General features: G+C 44.7%; 1 protein-coding gene across 14 annotated transcripts in view; it reads left to right on the top strand.

The window, feature by feature from the left end:
- The window catches only part of LOC140702810 (solute carrier family 9 member C1), a 288,383-nt gene that overhangs the window by 97,338 nt on the left and 172,360 nt on the right, over positions 1–18,685 (top strand). For 10 of the 14 annotated variants that reach the window (XM_078381996.1, XM_078381998.1, XM_078381989.1 and 7 more), the window contains 4 exons: positions 1,960–2,021; positions 4,390–4,507; positions 7,114–7,175; positions 8,830–8,947. In XM_078381996.1, the coding sequence (XP_078238122.1) occupies positions 1,960–2,021; positions 4,390–4,507; positions 7,114–7,175; positions 8,830–8,947 (360 nt within the window). Of the gene's footprint in view, positions 1–1,959; positions 2,022–4,389; positions 4,508–7,113; positions 7,176–8,016; positions 8,254–8,829; positions 8,948–11,043; positions 11,106–16,738; positions 17,247–18,685 lie in introns of those variants that run through there. The other 4 variants (XM_078382000.1, XM_078382001.1, XM_078381993.1 and 1 more) reach the window with 4 other exon arrangements.

Below are 18,685 nucleotides of genomic sequence, written 5' to 3'. Positions count from 1 at the left end.
TGTGGATGTGTCATCAGCTCCACTTCAAGGCGGGCTGCTTGCCTTTTACCTTTTCATACCTGTCTTTCCCTTTCAAACACAAAATCCTTTGTGGAGTGAAGGCGAACCCAAGCCCTATTTGGGGGATTTGTTGGGCACTGATGGTGTGAGGGTTAAATGGTTAAACACGAGGAACAGTGCTAGGGTTAATCCAAAAGATTAAAATTAAAGGAACAAAAAACAAAACTGGTTTCTGTGGAACTCCCTGCCACAGAATGTGGTGGTGGTGACATCTGGCCTAGATGCCTTGAAAACCGGATGGGGCAGGATTCTGGAGGAAAATCCCATCCCAGGTATCAAGCCACGATGGGGATGTACTATCTCCAGGCTTCGAAGGAAGGCCCCTCAAAATGCCAGATGTAGGAGAGGAGGGTCAGGAGACAAGGATCTCGTGTCTGAGATGCTCCCAGAGGCATCTGGTGGAATCATGGTGATATACAGGAAGCTGGACAAGATGGGCCGTTGGCCTGATCCAGGAGGGCTCTTCCTTGGTTGTTATGTTCTTACATAACTGAGATGCCCTCTGGCACCTCCTCCAGTAGTAATGGCAACTCACAAATACTTAACACAAACACAAATGTAATTCTGTGTAATATTTTGGAATGCCTTATTAGCAGCAAACAGAAAACAACTTTACATTTGTTATAAATCATATTCATATTCTGTACTTTTACCTTTGGACAAGGAAGATATTTAGAGAGTCTTTCTAGCCGGGATGAGGAAAGTAAATTAACTCTGCTGGCTTGATTGCTTTCCTGGGATCAATTGAGATCTGCTCTTCATCTGACACCTAGATCTGCCCCTTCCTGAAAAAACCATTCCCCTTCTTCTTACGGAGGGATGGTTGAGCCTCCAAGCTTTCTTCTCCACCAGAAACGCCTTGTTTTTCCCGAGTTCAGGATAACAAAAGGTGAACACCAGGATTTCTCCCTCCCATACTTGTGTTGCTCATGGGAAACGTGACTGAGTGGTCCGGGTGGAATCCTGCAGCCATTCTTCATCTTCAAGAGATGAGAATTAAAATATCCTCCTGGCCCACTTCTGTTCCACACGGGAAATGCAACCAGAGATAACATTTCTAATTAGAGATGGAGTTATTCATATTCGTATACGCACAGGTAGACATAACGAGGGTCCGCCCCCCCCTTGTGCCTGCCCGTCCACTCACCTGCTATGGAGCAATTGGAAGGGGGCATGGAGCCCACAGCAGCAGCGGACAGGTGAGTGGACAGTCTGGCCCCAGGGGGCAGGACCCTCATGATGTTCATCTGTACGAGGCTACTCATATGTTTATATGGATACCTGGATGCCCCCATCTCTAGTTGCAATCCCATTGCTGTCTTGAATCAGGGATGCTTGTGGGATCTCTCCTGCCTTGCTTACATTGTCTCTTGGAAAGGAGTGGGATGGGATGAGGAATCCTCATAAGTATCTGAAAGCAGTCATGGTCATGGATTCATCCTGCGTGTCCCCAAGGGGGAGGGAAGTGGAAATAATAAGAAGTCTTGTCAATAGCCCTGATCTGAGTAGTAGGAGAATTAGATCTCCAATCAGATTTCTCTGGCTGTCGCTTGCCGTCTCCAGTGAAAGGGGAGATGTGTTTCAGGAATCTTCCCATATCCAAAGAGTGGAAGTCTGAGGAGGAAGAGGAGGAGGAGGAGGAGGAGGAGAAGGACGAAGAGCCCTTGGACTCCTCAGAGGACAGACCCTTGTGGTTATGGGGTCAGACTTGGAGGTTTTCTTCCCCATTCCTTACAGATGTTTCCATCTTCCTTGAACAGTTCCTTCCCAAATTTCCCAAGGATAGTTAAACAGATTGGATGGGGGAAATCAGTATTTTCATGTTCTTTTTTTTAGTGCTTGTATATTGGGAAAGAAAAACAAATGGAATATTAAGACATTTTCCTCTTGAATTTACAGAGACCTTGAGAAGTGTTTTTTCCTCTCATTCACCCACTCCTGATTCGTTGACTGTTAATCTAGTAAGTATGTCAGCCCAATTCGGGTCTCCTGCCTTCAGGAGAATGTTAGGAGTTGCGTAAGAATTTTGCAAAATGCTGCCCTAAGAACGGAAAATAAAAGGTGGGGATGTTTTAAGAGAGGATCCACATCTTCAGTGTCTACTTGAATTTCCTTCTATGTGACACTCTGCCCATGGGATCCCCTCCCTTGCCTGTCAGAATCGTTCTGGGAGGACATGGAAAGCATGACCTATGTGAGGTTGACACACTCCTTTTTACCCATGGAGTAAAAAAATGGATCTCCGGATTGTGTCCTAAGACTAGCTACTAAGCAGCCAATGTGGTGTGGACCTGATTAATTATGAGATGGAGGGGAATATTAATTAATTAATTAATTAATTAATTAATTAATTAATTTATACCCCGCCTATCTGGCCCACCGGACCACTCTAGGTAGCTTCCAAATATAAAATCAAATAATAAAACATAGACAAATACATAATAATCAAACAAGAACAGCAGTAAAGATAAAAAGGAAAAGTAGGGGGAAAAAAATCAAGAGTTGGCTGGAGGGAAGGCCTGAATAAACAGCCATGTTTTTAATTGGGTTTTAAAGGTGCCCAGCGTGGGGGCCGCGTGAATTGCCGGAGGGAGATTGTTCCAGAGGCGAGGAGCCACCGCCGAGAAGGCCCGGTTTCGTGTCTTCTCCTTCCGGGCCTCTCTCGGCGTCAAGCTCCTCAGCCTCACCTCCTGACTCGCGCGGGTGATCCGGGTAGACCTTGGTGGGAGGAGGCGTTCCGCCAAATATCGAGGTCCTAAACCGTTTAGGGCCTTATAAATAAGCATTAAAACTTTGAAGTCGACATGGAAACAGATGGGCAGCCAATGCAATGTGGCCAGCGTTGGAGAGATGTGTTGATATTTTCTCACTCCTGTAAGGAGCCTGGCTGCCGCATTCTGCACCACCTGAAGATTCTAATGAATAAATAAATAAATAAATAAATAAATAAATAAATAAATAAATAAATAAATAAATAAATAAATAAATAAATAAATAAATAAATAAATAAACTAGAACACAATGATGCATCGAGTTAATGTAATTTAAAACATTATTAATGCTCACCCTGAGGATGATGGTGGCACCGGTTTATTATGTAATTGTATTTTATTGTGGTGTTAGATTTATGTTGTTTAGGTCAGATGTTTGTTTAATAAATTTCTTTTAAAACAAACTGGAGGAGGGAGGGAAGATACTCTCTTTAAAATAAACAATGCCAGAGAATCCCTTGCTAACACAGCCTGGCTGACTTTGAACCCCCCCCCCCCACAAACATACAAAAAAAAAAAGAAATCTAAAGAAATGGTGTATGCAGGGGAAATGAAGGGTGGGTGACGGAAAGGTAGAGGCAGTAAGGGAAGTGGGATGGATTGGCCAAGGGAATCTCAAACTGAGTGTCAAAATAACACTTCTGTCTGGGTTGTAGACCCTTCGAGAGATTGGAAATCCCCCCCAACCCAATTTTTGTCAATTCTGAATGGCTGCTAACGGCCCTCCTGGTTTCTGTACTGTTTTAGCATATCGCTAACCATTACGAATTACACAAAAGAAGTGAGGAATATTTCAGTGCCACTCAATTTTTTTTGTATGTTTTATTTCAAATGTATACTATCTGAGGAAAAAGAAATGTCTGTCTTTCAACTTAATATACCTGATTATGATCCATTGTCTGAATCTGTGGGTGGGGTTATTCATATACAAACACGAATACCCCCATCTCTAGTGTGGACCTAAGGCCCTACGTACTCCTCCTAAAGCAATTTTTAAACCATGATCCCTCCAGATTCCCCCATTCCCCATTTTGGCTTTTGAATTTTTTTCAGTCTGGTCTTCCATTGGTGGAACCTTTGACCAAACAAGGCTAACAGACCAGCGTGCGATTAATTTCTCAGACATTCACAAAATGGCTTGGATAGGGAATTTCTGAGAGTTATCTGTATTCTCGTGGGTACCGTCCAAAATCTGCCTCTAAACGTCTTTAGCCTAATCCAACCAGAAGGTGCTCTTGATGACCAGCAAATAAGCAAGCACAGCCCTCAGCCCTCCTTCTGGCGGGAGGAAAGAAAAGGGCCTTTCCCCACCAAGAGTAAGTTGGGTCTGATCCTTCACAGAGGCAGCAAAGTAGATTTCTGGATGTGCATCACTAGCTATACTGGATACTCTTCATGAGTATAGTTTGGGCAAGTTGGTTTTTTGGCCCGTCGCTCCCTCAAGGCCTTGATCAGGATGGCCAATGGCTGTGTGGGGTTGGGAGCTGTGGGCCAAAAAAGAAAACGTACCCTTTCTCCAGATCTACATGGACTAACTCTGAACATGGTCATATTCCAGGAAAAAGGCAAGGTGCAAACAAGCACAATCCACAACCGACCACATACTGATGCAGGGACTTGGAGGAGCGTTGGAATATTCTGTCCTCAGCGGGAGGATCCTTCAAGCCGGAGCCGCGGTGAGAAATTACATGGAAACCCTAATTCTAGAGAATTTATAGACATGCCGGGCTGTGTGGAAGGAAGACCTCACTTCCCAAATTGAACAATAGCCCTTTAATGGGTTTTAATTCATCTACGAATTTGGTGTGGATGTGTCGTCAGCGCCATTTCAAGGCGGGCTGCTTGCCTTTTACCTTTTTAAAGCTCTCTTTGGATTGAAGGGGAACCCAAGCCGATTTGGGGGATTTGCTGGGCACCGATGGTGTGAGGTTTAATGTTGGAACACCAGGAACAGTGCTTGGGTTAATCCAAAAAATAAATATTAAAGGGAAAAAAAAGAGAACTGCTTTCACTTAATATAACGGATCATTGTAATTCAGTTTCCTTACATGCCAACAGTGCAGGGATCTTATGGACCTCCAGCGGGCAAAACAACATAAAATTCATCTGCCTTCATTTCATAGAGAGAGTGGATTCCTGACAGGTCAAACAGATCTTTCCAGTGGAGAAAAAGAATTTAGGGTGTTGGAAGTAAAGGGAAAAGGGATCCGCATCTGACCCTGAGGGCTGACTGACAAAGCTCCTGGGTGCCTCCTAGACCAAGGCATTTTGACCAGGTGCAGAGCGACTCAAAGGATGCCTGGGTGGGGGCCCCTCCCTTCTGAGGAAAGGCTACACCGTTTGGGGCTCTATAGTCTAGAGAAAAGGCGCCGGAGGGGGGAACATGATCGAGACGTATGACATTATGCATCAGTTAGAGAAGGTGAATAGAGGGAAGCTCTTTCCCGCCTCATGCAATACCAGAACCAGGGGGAATCCACCCGAAATGAGTGTTGGGAGAGTGAGAAGAGACAAAAGAAAATATCTCTTCATCCAGCGTGTTGTTAGTCTGTGGAACCCCTTGCCACAGCATGTGGTGGTGGTGGCATCTGGCGTAGATGCCTTGAAAACCGGATGGGTAGGATTCTGGAAGAAAATCCCATCCTAGGGGACAAGCCACGATGGGGATGTAGAATCTCCAGGCTTCGAAGGAAGGCCCGTCCAAATGTCAAATGTGGGGGGGGGGATCAGGAGACAAGGATCTTGTGTCTCAGGTGCTCCCAGAGGCATCTGGCAGAACCACGGTGAGATACAGGAAGATGGACGAGATGAGCCCTTGGCCTGATCCAGCAGGGCTCTTCCCATGTTCATACATTCTCATGTAACTCAGATGCCCTCTGGCACCTCCTCCTGGAGTTACAGCAAGTAACAAATACTTAACACAAAACAAATGGTATTCTGTGTAATGTTTTGTAATGCCTTATTAGCAGCAAGAAAACTGAAACAATTTTACATTTCTTATAAATCATATGGATATTCAGTAACTTTATCTTTAGACAAGGAAGATTTTTAGAGAGTCTTTGTAGCCGGGATGAGGAGAGTAAATTAACTCTGCTGGCTTGATTGCTTTCCTGGGATCAATTGAGATCTGCTCTTCATCTGACACCTAGATCTGCCCCTTCCTGAAAAACCATTCCCCTTCTCCTTACGGAGGGGTGGTTGAGCCTCCAAGCTTTCTTCCCCACCAGGAACGCCTTGTTACTCCCAAGTTCAGGATAAAAGCAGGCGAACGATGGGATTTCTCCCTCCCATACTTGTGTTGGTCATGGGAAACGTGACTGAGTGGTCCTGGTGGAATCCTGTGGCCATTCTCCATCTTTCAGGTTCTAAATAAGAATAAAATATCTCCCTCGGCCACTTCTGTTCCACATGGAAAACGGAACCAGAGATAACATTTGTAATTAGAGATGGGGGTATTCGTATTCGTATACAAACAGGTAGACATAACGAGGGTCCACCCCCCCCCTTGTGCCTGCCCGTTCACTCACCTGCTCTGGAGCAATTGGAAGGGACGGTGGATCCCGCAACAGCAGCGGACAGGTGAGTGGACAGTCTGGCCCCCGGGGGCCGGACCCTCATGATGTCCACCTGTGCGGGGCTATTCTTATTTCTATATGGATACCTGGATGCCCCCATCTCTAGTTGCAATCCCATTGCTGTCTTGAATCAGGGATGGTTGTGGGATCTCTCCTGCCTTGCTTACATTTTCTCTTGGAAAAGGAGTGGGATGGGATGAGGAATCCTCGTGGTATCTGAGGTCAGTCACGGTCATGGATCCATCCTGCCTCTCCCCAAGGGGGAGGGAAGTGGAAATAAGAAGTCTCGCCAATACCCCTGATCTGAGTAGTAGGAGAATTAGATCTCCAATGAGAAAGAGCAGCAGGATTTCTCTGCCTGTCGCTTGCCGTCTCCGGTGAAAGGTGAGATGTGTTTCAGGAACCTTCCCATATCCAAGGAGTGGAAGTCTGAGGAGGAGGAGGAGGAGGAGAAGGAGGAGGAGGAAGGGCCCTTGGACTCCTCAGAGGACAGACCCTGGCGGTTATGGGGTCAGGCTTGGAGGTTTTCTTCCCCATTCCTTACAGATGTTTCCATCTTCCTTAAACAGTTCCTTCCCAAATTTCCCAAGGATAGTTAAACAGGTTGGATAGGGTAAATCAGTATTTTCATGTTCTTTTTTTAGTGCGTGTATATTGGGAAAGAAAAACAAATGAAATATTAAAACATTTTCCTCTTGAATTTACAGAGACCTTGAGAAGTGTTCTTTCCTCACATTCACCCTTTCCTGATTCGGTCACTGTTGATCTCGTAAGTATTTCAGCCTCATTAGGGTCTTGTGTTTTCAGCAGAAAGTTAGGAGTTGCATAAGAATTTTACAGTATTCTGGCCTAAGAATGGCAAATACAACGAGGAGATGTTTTAAGAGAGGATCCACGTCTTCAGTGTCTATTTCGATTTCCTTCTATGTGATGCTCTGCCCATGGGATCCCCTTAAAGTGCTCTGCCAGCACATGGAAAGCCTCACCTATGTGAGGTTAACACACACCTTTTTACCCATGGAGTATACAAATGGATTTCCAGATTGTGTCCTACGACTGTAGCTACTCAGCACCGAATGGGGTTGGATCTGATTAACTACGAGATGGAGGAAAATAGACTAGAACAAAATGCTGAATGGTCTGAATGAAATTTAAAACTTTATTACTGCTCACCCTGAGGATGAGGGTGGCAGAGGTGTATTATGTAATTGTATTTTATTGTGGTGTTAGATTTATGTTATTTAGGTGAGACGTTTCTTTATTAAAGTTAGTAAAAAAAAAACTGGAGGAGGGATGGTATTCTCTTAAAAAAAAACAATGCCAGAGAATCCCTTGCTATCACAGCCTGGCTGACTTTGAAACCCCCCCCCCCAACATACGAAAAAAGAAATCTAAGGAAATGGTGTATGAAAGGGAAATGGGGGGGTGACGGAAAGGTAGAGGCAGTAAGGGAAGTGGGATGGAGCGGCCACGGGAATTTCAAACTTAGTGTCAAAATAACCCTGCTCTCTGGGTTGCAGCCCCTTCGATAGATTGGAAATTCCCCCCCCCCAATTTTTGTCAATTCTGAATGGTTGCTAACGGCTCTCCTGGTTTCTATACTATCTTAGCGTATCTCTAAACATTACGAATTACACAAAAGAATTGAGGAAAATTTCAGTCCTACTCAATTTTTTGGGTATGTTTCATTTCAAATGAAGGAAATGAAGGAAAAAGACACACATCTGTCTTTCAACTTACTATACCTGAGTATGATCCATTGTCTCTACCTTTGCGGGGGGGGGGTATTTGTATACGAATGTGAAAACCCCCATCTCTAGTGTGGACCTAAGGCCCTACGTACCCCTCCTAAGACAATTTTTCAACCCTGACCCCTCCAGATTCCTGCATTCCCCATTTCGGCTTTTGAATTTTTTTCAGTCTGCGCTTCCATTAGTGGAACTTTTGACCAAACAAGGCTAACAGACCAGCGTGCGATTAATTTCTCAGACACTCACAAAATGGCTTGGATAGGGAATTTCTGAGAGTTATCTGTATTCTCGTGGGTAACGTCCAAAATCTGCCTCTAAACGTCTTTAGCCTAATCCAACCAGAAAGTGCTCTCGGTGACCAGCAAATAAGCAAGCACTGCCCTCAGCCCTCCTTCTGGCGGGAGGAAAGAAAAGGGCCTTTCCCCACCAAGAATAGGTTGGGTCTGATCCTTCACAGAGGCAGCAAAGTAGATTTCTGGATGTGCATCACTAGCTATACTGGATACTCTTCATGAGTATAGTTTGGGCAAGTTGGTTTTTTGGCCCGTCGCTCCCTCAAGGCCTTGATCAGGATGGCCAATGGCTGTGTGGGGTTGGGAGCTGTGGGCCAAAAAAAATAGCACCATCTTTCCAGATCTATATGGACTAACTCTTAAAACGGTAATATTTCAGGAACAAAGCAATGTGGGAACGAGCACAATTGCAGTGAGACCATCTCCCGATCCTGTTGCTGGGCCGAGCACTGGCGTATTCAGTCCTCTGGGGCAGGATCATTCAAGCCAGAGGCATGGTGAGAAATTATATGTAAACCCTAATTCTAGAGAGGTTATATGAATGCATGGCTGTGTGGAAGGCAGGCCTTGTCATCCCCAAGATCTCCTAAAAGATACTTTACGGCTGAACAGAGAGGGTCCGGGCATAAGCGCAGTCCTAATTAAGCTGAGTCGAGTCCCGGTAACCCAGCAAGGCAGCTACACTTACCCTTTCCGCAAGTCTGTTCTAATAACGAATTAAAAGAGAAAAAACAAAAAATAAAAATCATCAGTTGTGGAGTCTGCCAAGACAAACAAAACTCAGGCAAAAAAAGGACTTTGGTAGCACACTCTGTGGCCCTTTACCATCTGGCTCTGCAGATTTGCTGTTCAAGAGACCAAACTTAGGATTTTAAGAGTTATTGTTTTATTAGAAAAATTAAGTATTTTAGAGATATTCCATTTGTTGCGAAAGCATAGCATAAAGTACATTTCCATAAAGTAAAGCAGTTAGAATCTTAACAAATTCCAGCTAGCAAAAATAAAATGAAAAAACTCTTTAAAAAACTGCTTAGAAGGTAGGCCAGGCATAGCCCCCCTTCTTCTATGCCTTCTTTGGACCACATCTTAGCATAACACTAAATACTAGCATCTGGAACTCAAAACTCCATTCTAGTTCTCAGTCCTAAAATCAGTACCAAAATCAGCCTTTCTCTCTGTCTCCAATCTGGGACCTCCCTTCTTCTTCTTCACTCTTCTCAGACGCTAATCAATCAGCGTAAAGGGCTGTCTCTTCTCGCCACACCTCCAATTCCCACGAGAAGTACAGGGGTTGTATTCGCGAAGGCTTTCACGGCCCGGATCTATTTATTTATTTATTTATTTGATTTGATTTTTACCCCGCCCCTCTAGACCATGTCTACTCTAATGGTTGTTGTGGGTTTTTTGGTTTCTTTGGCCGTGTTCTGAAGGTCCTTCAACTTTCAGAACATGGCCAAAGAGCACCCAAAACCCACAACAACCAGCACAGGGTTTGTTGTCCCTCGTCTTGGTGCTGTGTCTTGGTTCCTTATCGTCTCAGGCCAAGGCTGCTACTTGGAATTTTCCATCCGGCTTGAGGAGAAAACTTCCTCGGAGCATCCAGTCATGCTAACACAGAACCAATATGGATCCTTCTACAATATTCCATGACTACAAATCCCATTCATAATTCACAGTTTTAACCTTAATAATCTATACCGTGACAGACCTCACTTCACAAATGAATTACAAATTGAATTACAAATGAATTCACAAATTTGTAATTAGAGATGGGGGTATTCGTGTTCATATACGCACAGGTAGACATAACGAGGGTCCGCCCCCCCCTTGTGCCTGCCCGTCCACTCACCTGCTCTGGAGCAATTGGAAGGGGGCATGGAGCCCGCAGAAGCAGCGGACAGGTGAGTCGACGGTCTGGCCCCCGGGGGCCGGACCCTTAAGACGTTCACCTGTGTGGGGGAAGTCTTATTTTTATATGGATAGCGGCATGCCCCCATCTCTAGTTGCAATCCCATTGCTCTCTTGAATCAGGGATGGTTGTGGGATCTCTCCTGCCTTGCTTACCTTCTCTCTTGGAAAAGGAGTGGGATGGGATGAGGAATCCTCGTGGTATCTGAGGTCAGTCATGGTCGTGGATTCATCCTGCGTGTCCCCAGGGGGGAGGGAAGTGGAAATAATAAGTCTCACCAATAGCCCTGAATAGTAGGAGAATTAGATCTCCAATCAGAAAGATCAGCAGGATTTCTCTGCCTGTCGCTTGCTGTCTCTCGTGAAAGGGGAGATGTGTTTCTGGAACCTTCCCATATCCAAGGAGTGGAAGTCTGAGGAGGAGGAGGAGGAGGCGGAGAAGGAAGGGCCCTTGGACTCCTCAGAGGACAGACCCTGGTGGTTATGGGGTCAGGCTTGGAGGTTTTCTTCTCCATTCCTTACAGAAGTTTCCATCTTCCTTAAACAGTTCCTTCCCAAATTTCTCAATGATAGTTAAACAGATTGGATAGAATAAATCAGTTTTTTCATATTCTTTTCAAGTGGGGGATACTTTGGGGGCAAAAAACAAATAAAATATTAAAACATTTTCCTCTTGAATCTACAGGGACCTTGGGAAGTGTTGTTTCCTCACATTCACCCTCTCCTGATTCAGTCACTGTTGATCTAGTAAGTATGTCCCCCCAATTCGGGTCTTATGTCTTCAGAAGAATGTTAGGAGTTGTGTAAGAATTTTACAGTATTCTGCCCTAAGAACAGTGAATACAAGGAGGGTATGTTTTAAAAGAGGATCCACGTTTTCAGTGTCTACTTGAATTTCCCTCTATGTGATACTCTGCCCATGGGATCCCTTCCCTTGCCTGTTAGAAGCGCTCTGCCAGCACATGGAAAGCATCACCTATGTGAAGTTGACACACACCTTTTTACCCATGGAGTAAACAAATGGATCTCCAGATTGTGTCCTAAGACTGTAGCTACTAAGCACCCAATGTGGTTGGGCCTGATTAACTATGAGATGGAGGAAAATAGACTCGAACACAATGCCAGAAATAGTGAGGACCTCACACATACCAATGGTTGCTTGGTTCTGTTGCGCCTTTCACACATTTTCTTCTGCAAAGTATTGTTCCGTAGAATCTGCCTTAATCCCTTTCAGTTCATCTCTTTCTGCCACTCTGGACACACCTGGCCTGCTCTTGCAGGGAGCTATTTTCTCCTCCTTTCCCTCCTTGTCGCTCCCTCGCCCATTATCTTTCCTCATGGTCGTCTTTAGCTCATTGTGCCTTTGAAGGAGAAGGAAGAGAAACCAAGCAGACTTTGTGTATCACATTCCATTCACCTGCCATGCACCTGGAGCAATTAACAGGACGATAGCGTTCCGGTCGACATATGCTCTAGACGTTCTCTGTGTCTCTTTTCTGCCTTTGAAGGCCTTAAGGGCTGGCCAGAGGCCTCCCTGCTCCTCCGCCTCTTCTCACGGCCTGGTCTCCATCAATCCCGAAACTGGAACCATCTGATGGTTGTTGTGGGTTTTTCGGGCTCTTTGGCCGTATTCTGAAGGTTGTTCTTCCTAACGTTTCATCAGGGTCTGTGGCCGGCATCTTCAGAAGACAGCACTCTGTGCTCTGGTGTGGTTGGCTTGGGAGTGCAGTATTTATGGCTGTCAGATAGGCTTTTGTCTTCCCCCCCCCCGTAGATGGGTGATTAGTGTGTCTTGTTGTGGGTGTATTGTTGTGATAAGGAGGAGAGATTATCTGTCACTGTGATTGATGTGTGTCATTAGATGGTGTTTTGTGCATAGTGATCTCCGGTCCTTGTGGCTGGGTAGAGTTCGTTCACCTTTTGCACGCTGTATTTTTCAGAGCTGGGAGCCAAGTTTTGTTGAGTTTCAAACTTTCCTCTTTTGTGTTGAAGTTCTGTTGGTGCTTGTGGATTTCAATGGCTTCCCTGTGCAGTCTGATGTAATGATTGCTGGTGTTGTCCAGTATTTCAGCATTTTGAAATAGAATCTCATGTCCAGTTTGTTTTAGGGCATGTTCAGCTACTGCAGATTTTTCTGGTTGTTTTAGTCTGCAGTCTCTCTCATGTTCGTTGATACTGATGTGGATGCTTCGTTTTGTGGTTCCAATATATACCTGGCCACAACTGCAAGGTATCCGGTACACACCTGCAGTGGTGAGGGGGTCCCTTCTGTCCTTTGCTGACTGTAACATTTCTTGTATTTTTGTGGTGGGCTTGAATACTGTTTGTAGGTTGTGTTTTTTTCAAAAGTTTCCCCATACGTTCCGTGACCCCTTTGATGTATGGCAGAACTACTTTATTTTTGGTTGGCTGTTTTTCTTCTTCAGTTCAGTGTTGTTTTCTTGGTTTGATGGCTCTTGTGATTTCATTTTTGGAGTAGACATTTGCCTGTTGGGCCCAATTCAGATAGTTGAGTTCAGTGCTGAGAAACTGAGCTTCACAGTTCCGATTTGCATGGTCTACCAGTGTTTTGATTCTGCCTCTTTTTTGCTGTGGGTGGTGATTGGAGTTTTTGTTAGGTACTGGTCTGTGTGGGTGGGTTTTCTGTAGACCTTGTGTCCCAGTCGGAGGTCCATTTTGCATAGGACCATGACATCTAGGAACGGGAGTTGACCCTCTATATCTTTTTCCATGGTGAATTGTATATTTGGGTGGATGCTGTTGAGATGGATGAGAAATTCTTCCAATTGTTTTTCACCCTGACTCCAAATTGCTAAGGTGTCATCCACATATTGGACAATGCCTACAAACAGTATTCAAGCCCACCACAAAAATACAACAAATGTTACGGTTGTATTACCTGTTGAGAGTTATGGGAACTCGTTTGATTTCCTCAAAAATGTGCAGCAAGAAGTGCCAGCCGGTTGGGCAGAATTAGCTGGAAGTTCCCCTTTTTAGTAACCGCCCCTCACCAAACACTAGCGCATAGAAATAATACTCAGGAGGCTGTTTTTTGTATTAAATAAAGAACTCTCTATTGTACTCACTTGGGTAAGCATTCTTAAAGGTTTTCAGCTTCATACAGAAAGAAGAATCGTCAAGGTATCTAGGCTCAGAGAGCCAACTGTGGAAATGTTACATCTTGAAGTGTGTGCAAGAGAGAGAGAGAGAGAGAGAGAGAGATGTTCTGAAGAGGCCCATGGCCACAGAGACTGGCAAAAGGTTAGGAAGAACAACCTTCAGAACACGGCCAAAGAGCCCGAAAAACCCACAACAACCATTAGATCCCGGCCGTGAAAGCCTTCGCGAATACATTGAAGCCATCTGCTCTGAGGCCTCTTCCTTTCCGCTTCCCCGTTTCTCCACTCCACCATCTCCCACCTCTCGGCTTTTTCTGCTCTCACTTGATAAGTTGGCTACTCTTGTGCCCTCATCTAACCTGCCAAAGTCTTAATTCCCTTTTGTCAGCTTTCGGCCCCTCTGCTCCAAATTGATCTACGACCCTCAAAAGTTCTCAGTGACCTTAAAGATTTTTCTATTCAGTTGCTTCTCACCTTTAACTTTCTGTCCTCTTTAGCAGGTGCCCCTTGCTCTTTAATTCCTTTGGACTGGGTGTCGTTCTCTTCCGAGCTTTTCTCTCCGTTCTTCTGTGAGGTGAATCTCTCCTTTCGCAGGGACTTTCTTGTCTGTCTGCTCCTCTGTCCCTAAGGCGTTCGTCCTCAGCTTTCAGTACCACTTGTCAGCTGATGACACCAAAGCTCTTGAACTCTATCCCAGGATTTTCTCCTCTATCCGGTATGTCTTGTTGCCTGCACCATATTTCCACTTAACTGAGCACGTGCAGGACCGACTCCTTTAACTTTCGTCACAAGTGATTCTCTTCTCAGGTGGCTTGGCTTGAAGTACACGTTTTTAATATATTGGTTGAATTCTTTTTAAATATTGCAATATTTAGATTTTTTGTGCTTTTAATAGTTTCTTTTCGTACTGTAAGCCTCCTTGGATCCTATTTAGGAAAAAGGTAGCAGAAAATATAGGACATAGATAAATTCGTAATTAATTAATTAACTAACTAACTATCTATAACTCTCTGCTTGATCCCCCAGGCCAATCTATTGCCAGTTCATTCATATCCCTGCTTTGCAACACTGCTAAGATCCAAGAAATCAAAAAGAAATGTAAAGCTACGTTGTTGCTGTCATGTGCCATCAATTTGCTTCTGACTTTGGGCGACTCTATAAAGGAGCAGTCTCCCAAATGCCCTGTCCTCAACCGCTCAGCTCCAGCACACTCAAGCCTGTGGCTTCTTTTAGAGAGTGAGACCATCTCAGTTTGGGACATCCTCTTTTCCTGCCTTCCACCTTTCCTAGCACTGTGATCTTTTCCAGAGAACTCTGCCTTCTCATGATGTGCCCTAAGAAGGACAGCCTCAATGTATTGCCGAAGGTTTTCATGGCTGGGATCCGATGGTTGTTGGAGGTTTTTGGGGATGTTTGGCCACGTTCCGGAGGTTTTTCTTCCTAATGTTTCTCCAGTCTCTGTGGCTGGCATCTCTGGAGGACAGGAGCTAGAACTCTGTCCGTGTTCTGGTTCTATCAGAGTTCTAGCTCTTGTCCTCTGAAGGCCACAGAGACTGGCGAAACATTAGGAAGAAAACCCTCCGGAACGTGGCCAAACAGCCCCCAAAACTTCCAACAACCAAGGACAGCCTCTGCTTCAGCATTTTAGCCTCCAAAGATTGTTTGTTTATTTATTTATTCTATTTATATCCTGCCTACCTGGTCGATATGACCACTCTAGGCGGCTAAGTTCAAGCTTGTTTTGCTCAAGGACCCGCTTGTTTGTATTTCTGGTAAAGTCTGCAAAGCTCTTTGGCAGCACATTTCAAATGAATCAGTTTTTTCGTTTGTTTAAACTGTCCAGTTTTCACACCCACACAGGGGGATTGAAAATACAAGGGTGTGGATGCCCTTGGTCTTGGTTTCCGATGACACCTCCTGACCCTTTCTCAACTTTGGCAGCTGGCAGCCTCTCCCCATCTCCTTGCTAGACCACAAAGGGACACTTGATAGGACAAATTCTTTGCCAAGCTCAATCAAGGAGCAGAGACAGCCGCAAGAACCAAGCATCAGTTCAGTGGTAGCTAGAGATGGGCATGAATCTCAGTTCGGAGGCTTGTATGCATGGCACTCCAGGTGCCACACGTTGCCTTTGCCCACCTCCCGGCTGGATCCCCCACGCGCCAGCTGCCGCATGCTCTGCTCCTCTGGCTGTTCAACCGGTCCCTGGCAGGAGCAGAGATTTGCCTGTCCTGCCTACTTGTCTGAAGGGTCAAACAGCTGAGGAGAAGGACAGGAGCCGGCCAGTGAACGGGAGATCATGGGGGGAGGAATGCCTATGAACCAGCACGAACCTCTGAAATGGGGTTTGTGCCCATCTCAAGCTGGAACCTCGTTTTCCACTATTTAATAAATAGCCTGTCATTTCCAGGTGGCTCCCGGTATGGTGTAGCGGATAGAATGACGCCTTAGGACTCTGGAGGCCTGGGTCTGAAACGCGGCCTAGCTATGGGACCTCCCTGGGGGGTGTGGACTTGGTGAAAGGGCTCCTTAAACATCTCACCTACTTTGAAAGCCCTATTAGGGCAGCTACAGATCACTTCCAGCTTGACAGCACATCGTCAGCTAACTAGTTCCATACTCTTGATACCCTTCGTATCCATCAATGGCATGGCAAGTGCAACTGGGTGGTGGGAGAGAATCATGTTCACTTTCAACCTCCTTCTGACCCAAGAATAGCGCTTCTTTAGAAGTGGAATTTCCTGCTTTGCTTTCTTTAAACAGAGGGCTCTTTCTTGCAGAAACTCAGCTCAATCAGTTTACCAGGGAGTGAAAGGGACCATCCACGTCCTCCATTTCTAGTGGCTTCCTGGCACCTCAAACATGCTTTTTGTTTGTAAGCTCGCTGCTCCAAAAATGTCATTGGCCTCCTAGAACATGCCCACCGCTGTTGTCACTGCTGTCTGCTTCCTCTTTGTTCCTTAAAGTTCAGTGGTCCCCAACCTTGGGCCTCCAGATGTTCTTGGACTACAACTCCCAGAAGCCTTCACCACCACCTCTGCTGGCCAGGATTTCTGGGAGCCGAAGTCCAAGAACATCTGGAGGCCCAAGGTTGGGGACCACTGCATTCATTGGCAGACTTCATCGGCTTTAGCCACCTTTTATAAAACTGAGGCTAATTCTTCAATTTTCATTCTGGGTGAAGTTGTGATGGATGGTTCTTCTTGCCACCTACAGCTTGTGCTTAACCATGTTCAAATCATTTTTTTCTCCCTTAAACAGGACGATTGGTTTACCCAAAGGGCCAAGAAGAAAAAAGATTCAAATGTGTGAAAAGTTTAACAAAGAGCACTCAGCATGCAACAATCGAGCAGTCTCCAGATATGTACTTTGTGATCTTCAAGCATGCCGGCAAGAAACAGAGGAAGGATTCTGCAGCCTTTCACATTGTTTAATCTTCCAGTTTTTAACAAAAGCCACTGGCAATGGTGCGGCTAAAAAATATTGTAAATAAATAAATTGTAAATAAATAAAAGAAAAAATTGCTTACCTGTAGATGTTGTTTAAAATTAACTTTTTTTCTTTGCCACCTATCAATAGCCCATCCCCACTTATTAATAAAACTGACCTGAAGAATTAAAATAGTTTCCCCAAAGTTCATGACACCAGTGTTTTCAAAATTGCAAGATCTCAAAATCATTTAAAAGAATGATCAGCTTGTTGAAGGTTGAACAATAAATTGTGATTTATTTATTTATTTTTTGATCATAGAATAAATTTCCTTAATCTTCTTGTGTATTCATCTCTTTTGTCCTTTTCCTCTTCTGTCGTGAATGATGGGCAAGAGAAATTCTAGTCCTGATTTGCAACACACTGCAGCTTCCTGGTTTCGTCCAAATATATAAAAAAATCATCTCTACAAACCTCTGATCTTAACTTGTACAAGATACATATAGTCACAGTTTTGTAAAGTAACTATATGTATCTATTTTATATTGATGTGGTTTTACTGGTCTTTGGCTGTAATAAAGTACAAGCTGTCAAATTTATTTTCCCAGTTTCTGGAAAAAACATGGATCCATTCTTGAATGCAATACCCCAAGTACTTGATGAGGACACACAAATACAGCCATTAAATTAGCCATATTTTGCTCCTCTGTATTTCGAGAAGAACGCTGGTTTCAGGGCCAACTACACTACATTTCCCACAGAATAAAATCAAGGTTACAGCTAGATGGTGACATTCGAGCTGCAGTCTTCCCAGCCATCCTTTCTGTTCCAGAAGGGCTTTCCCCACAAAAATCTACAGCCAGTTCAGAAATGAGCAGAGAGAAACCCTGAGTAGGTGCACTGACACTCTGTTACCCCATATGAGGAAAATATGCCTGAAAGCTAAGTAAGTACTCTGGTGTGATGAATCAAACTGTATTTATTTTTGTTAAATACTTTTTTTGATAAAAACCACCAGTTACCATATATAATCCAGTATAAGCCTAGTTTTTCAGCCCATTTTTTATGCTGAAAAAGCACACACCCCCTCGGCTTGTACTCGAGTCAGTGTCAAAATTACGTGTTCTCCTTCTGCAGTGCTGGTGTTCTCCGGACTCCCCCACTCATCTACGGGCACCTGGAGCTTCTGTGGGTGGTCGATGACCCGGATTAAGTGCCCTGCATTTTTCAGACTGGCAGGCAGACGCCGTGCTGGGAGGATAATAGCAGTCTATGTCCAAATGAAAGAGTTGTAGACGAAAAGTTTTTCCTCCGCAGTGTGTCAGCAGGTAATTCAAAGAGCACTCTAAGCAGAGTCACAATGAGGGCGTCTTTGTTTACAAGCCCAGGGAAGCCCATTCACTCCCTCCTTCTTCCCTGTCAGCTATGTCTCTTAAAGATCTTGAGGGGAATGTCTGCTCCTAGGACTCTCTCCCATCCTTCTCTCCTTCTGCATATTCTATGTACCCACCTTCCTCCTCCCAATTTGATTGGTATCAGTTTTTATTTTTGAAATTTACCAGTAGCAGCTGCATTTTCCACCCTTGGCTTAAACTCGAGACAAGAAGTTTTCCCAGGTGGGTTTTGTTTTTTGTTTTTGTAAAATTGGGTGCCTGGGCTTATATTTGTGTCGGCTTATACTCAAGTATAAACGGTAGTTATTTGGAAACACTCACAGCAGTCACCCCTCATGGCTGGTTAAAGTCAATATTGAACAGTTGGAGCAAATAGAAAATGAAG

Source organism: Pogona vitticeps, chromosome 15, assembly GCF_051106095.1.
Source record: "Pogona vitticeps strain Pit_001003342236 chromosome 15, PviZW2.1, whole genome shotgun sequence".
In the NCBI taxonomy this organism is placed as follows: domain Eukaryota; kingdom Metazoa; phylum Chordata; class Lepidosauria; order Squamata; family Agamidae; genus Pogona; species Pogona vitticeps.
This window is presented reverse-complemented; position numbering and strand designations above follow the sequence as displayed.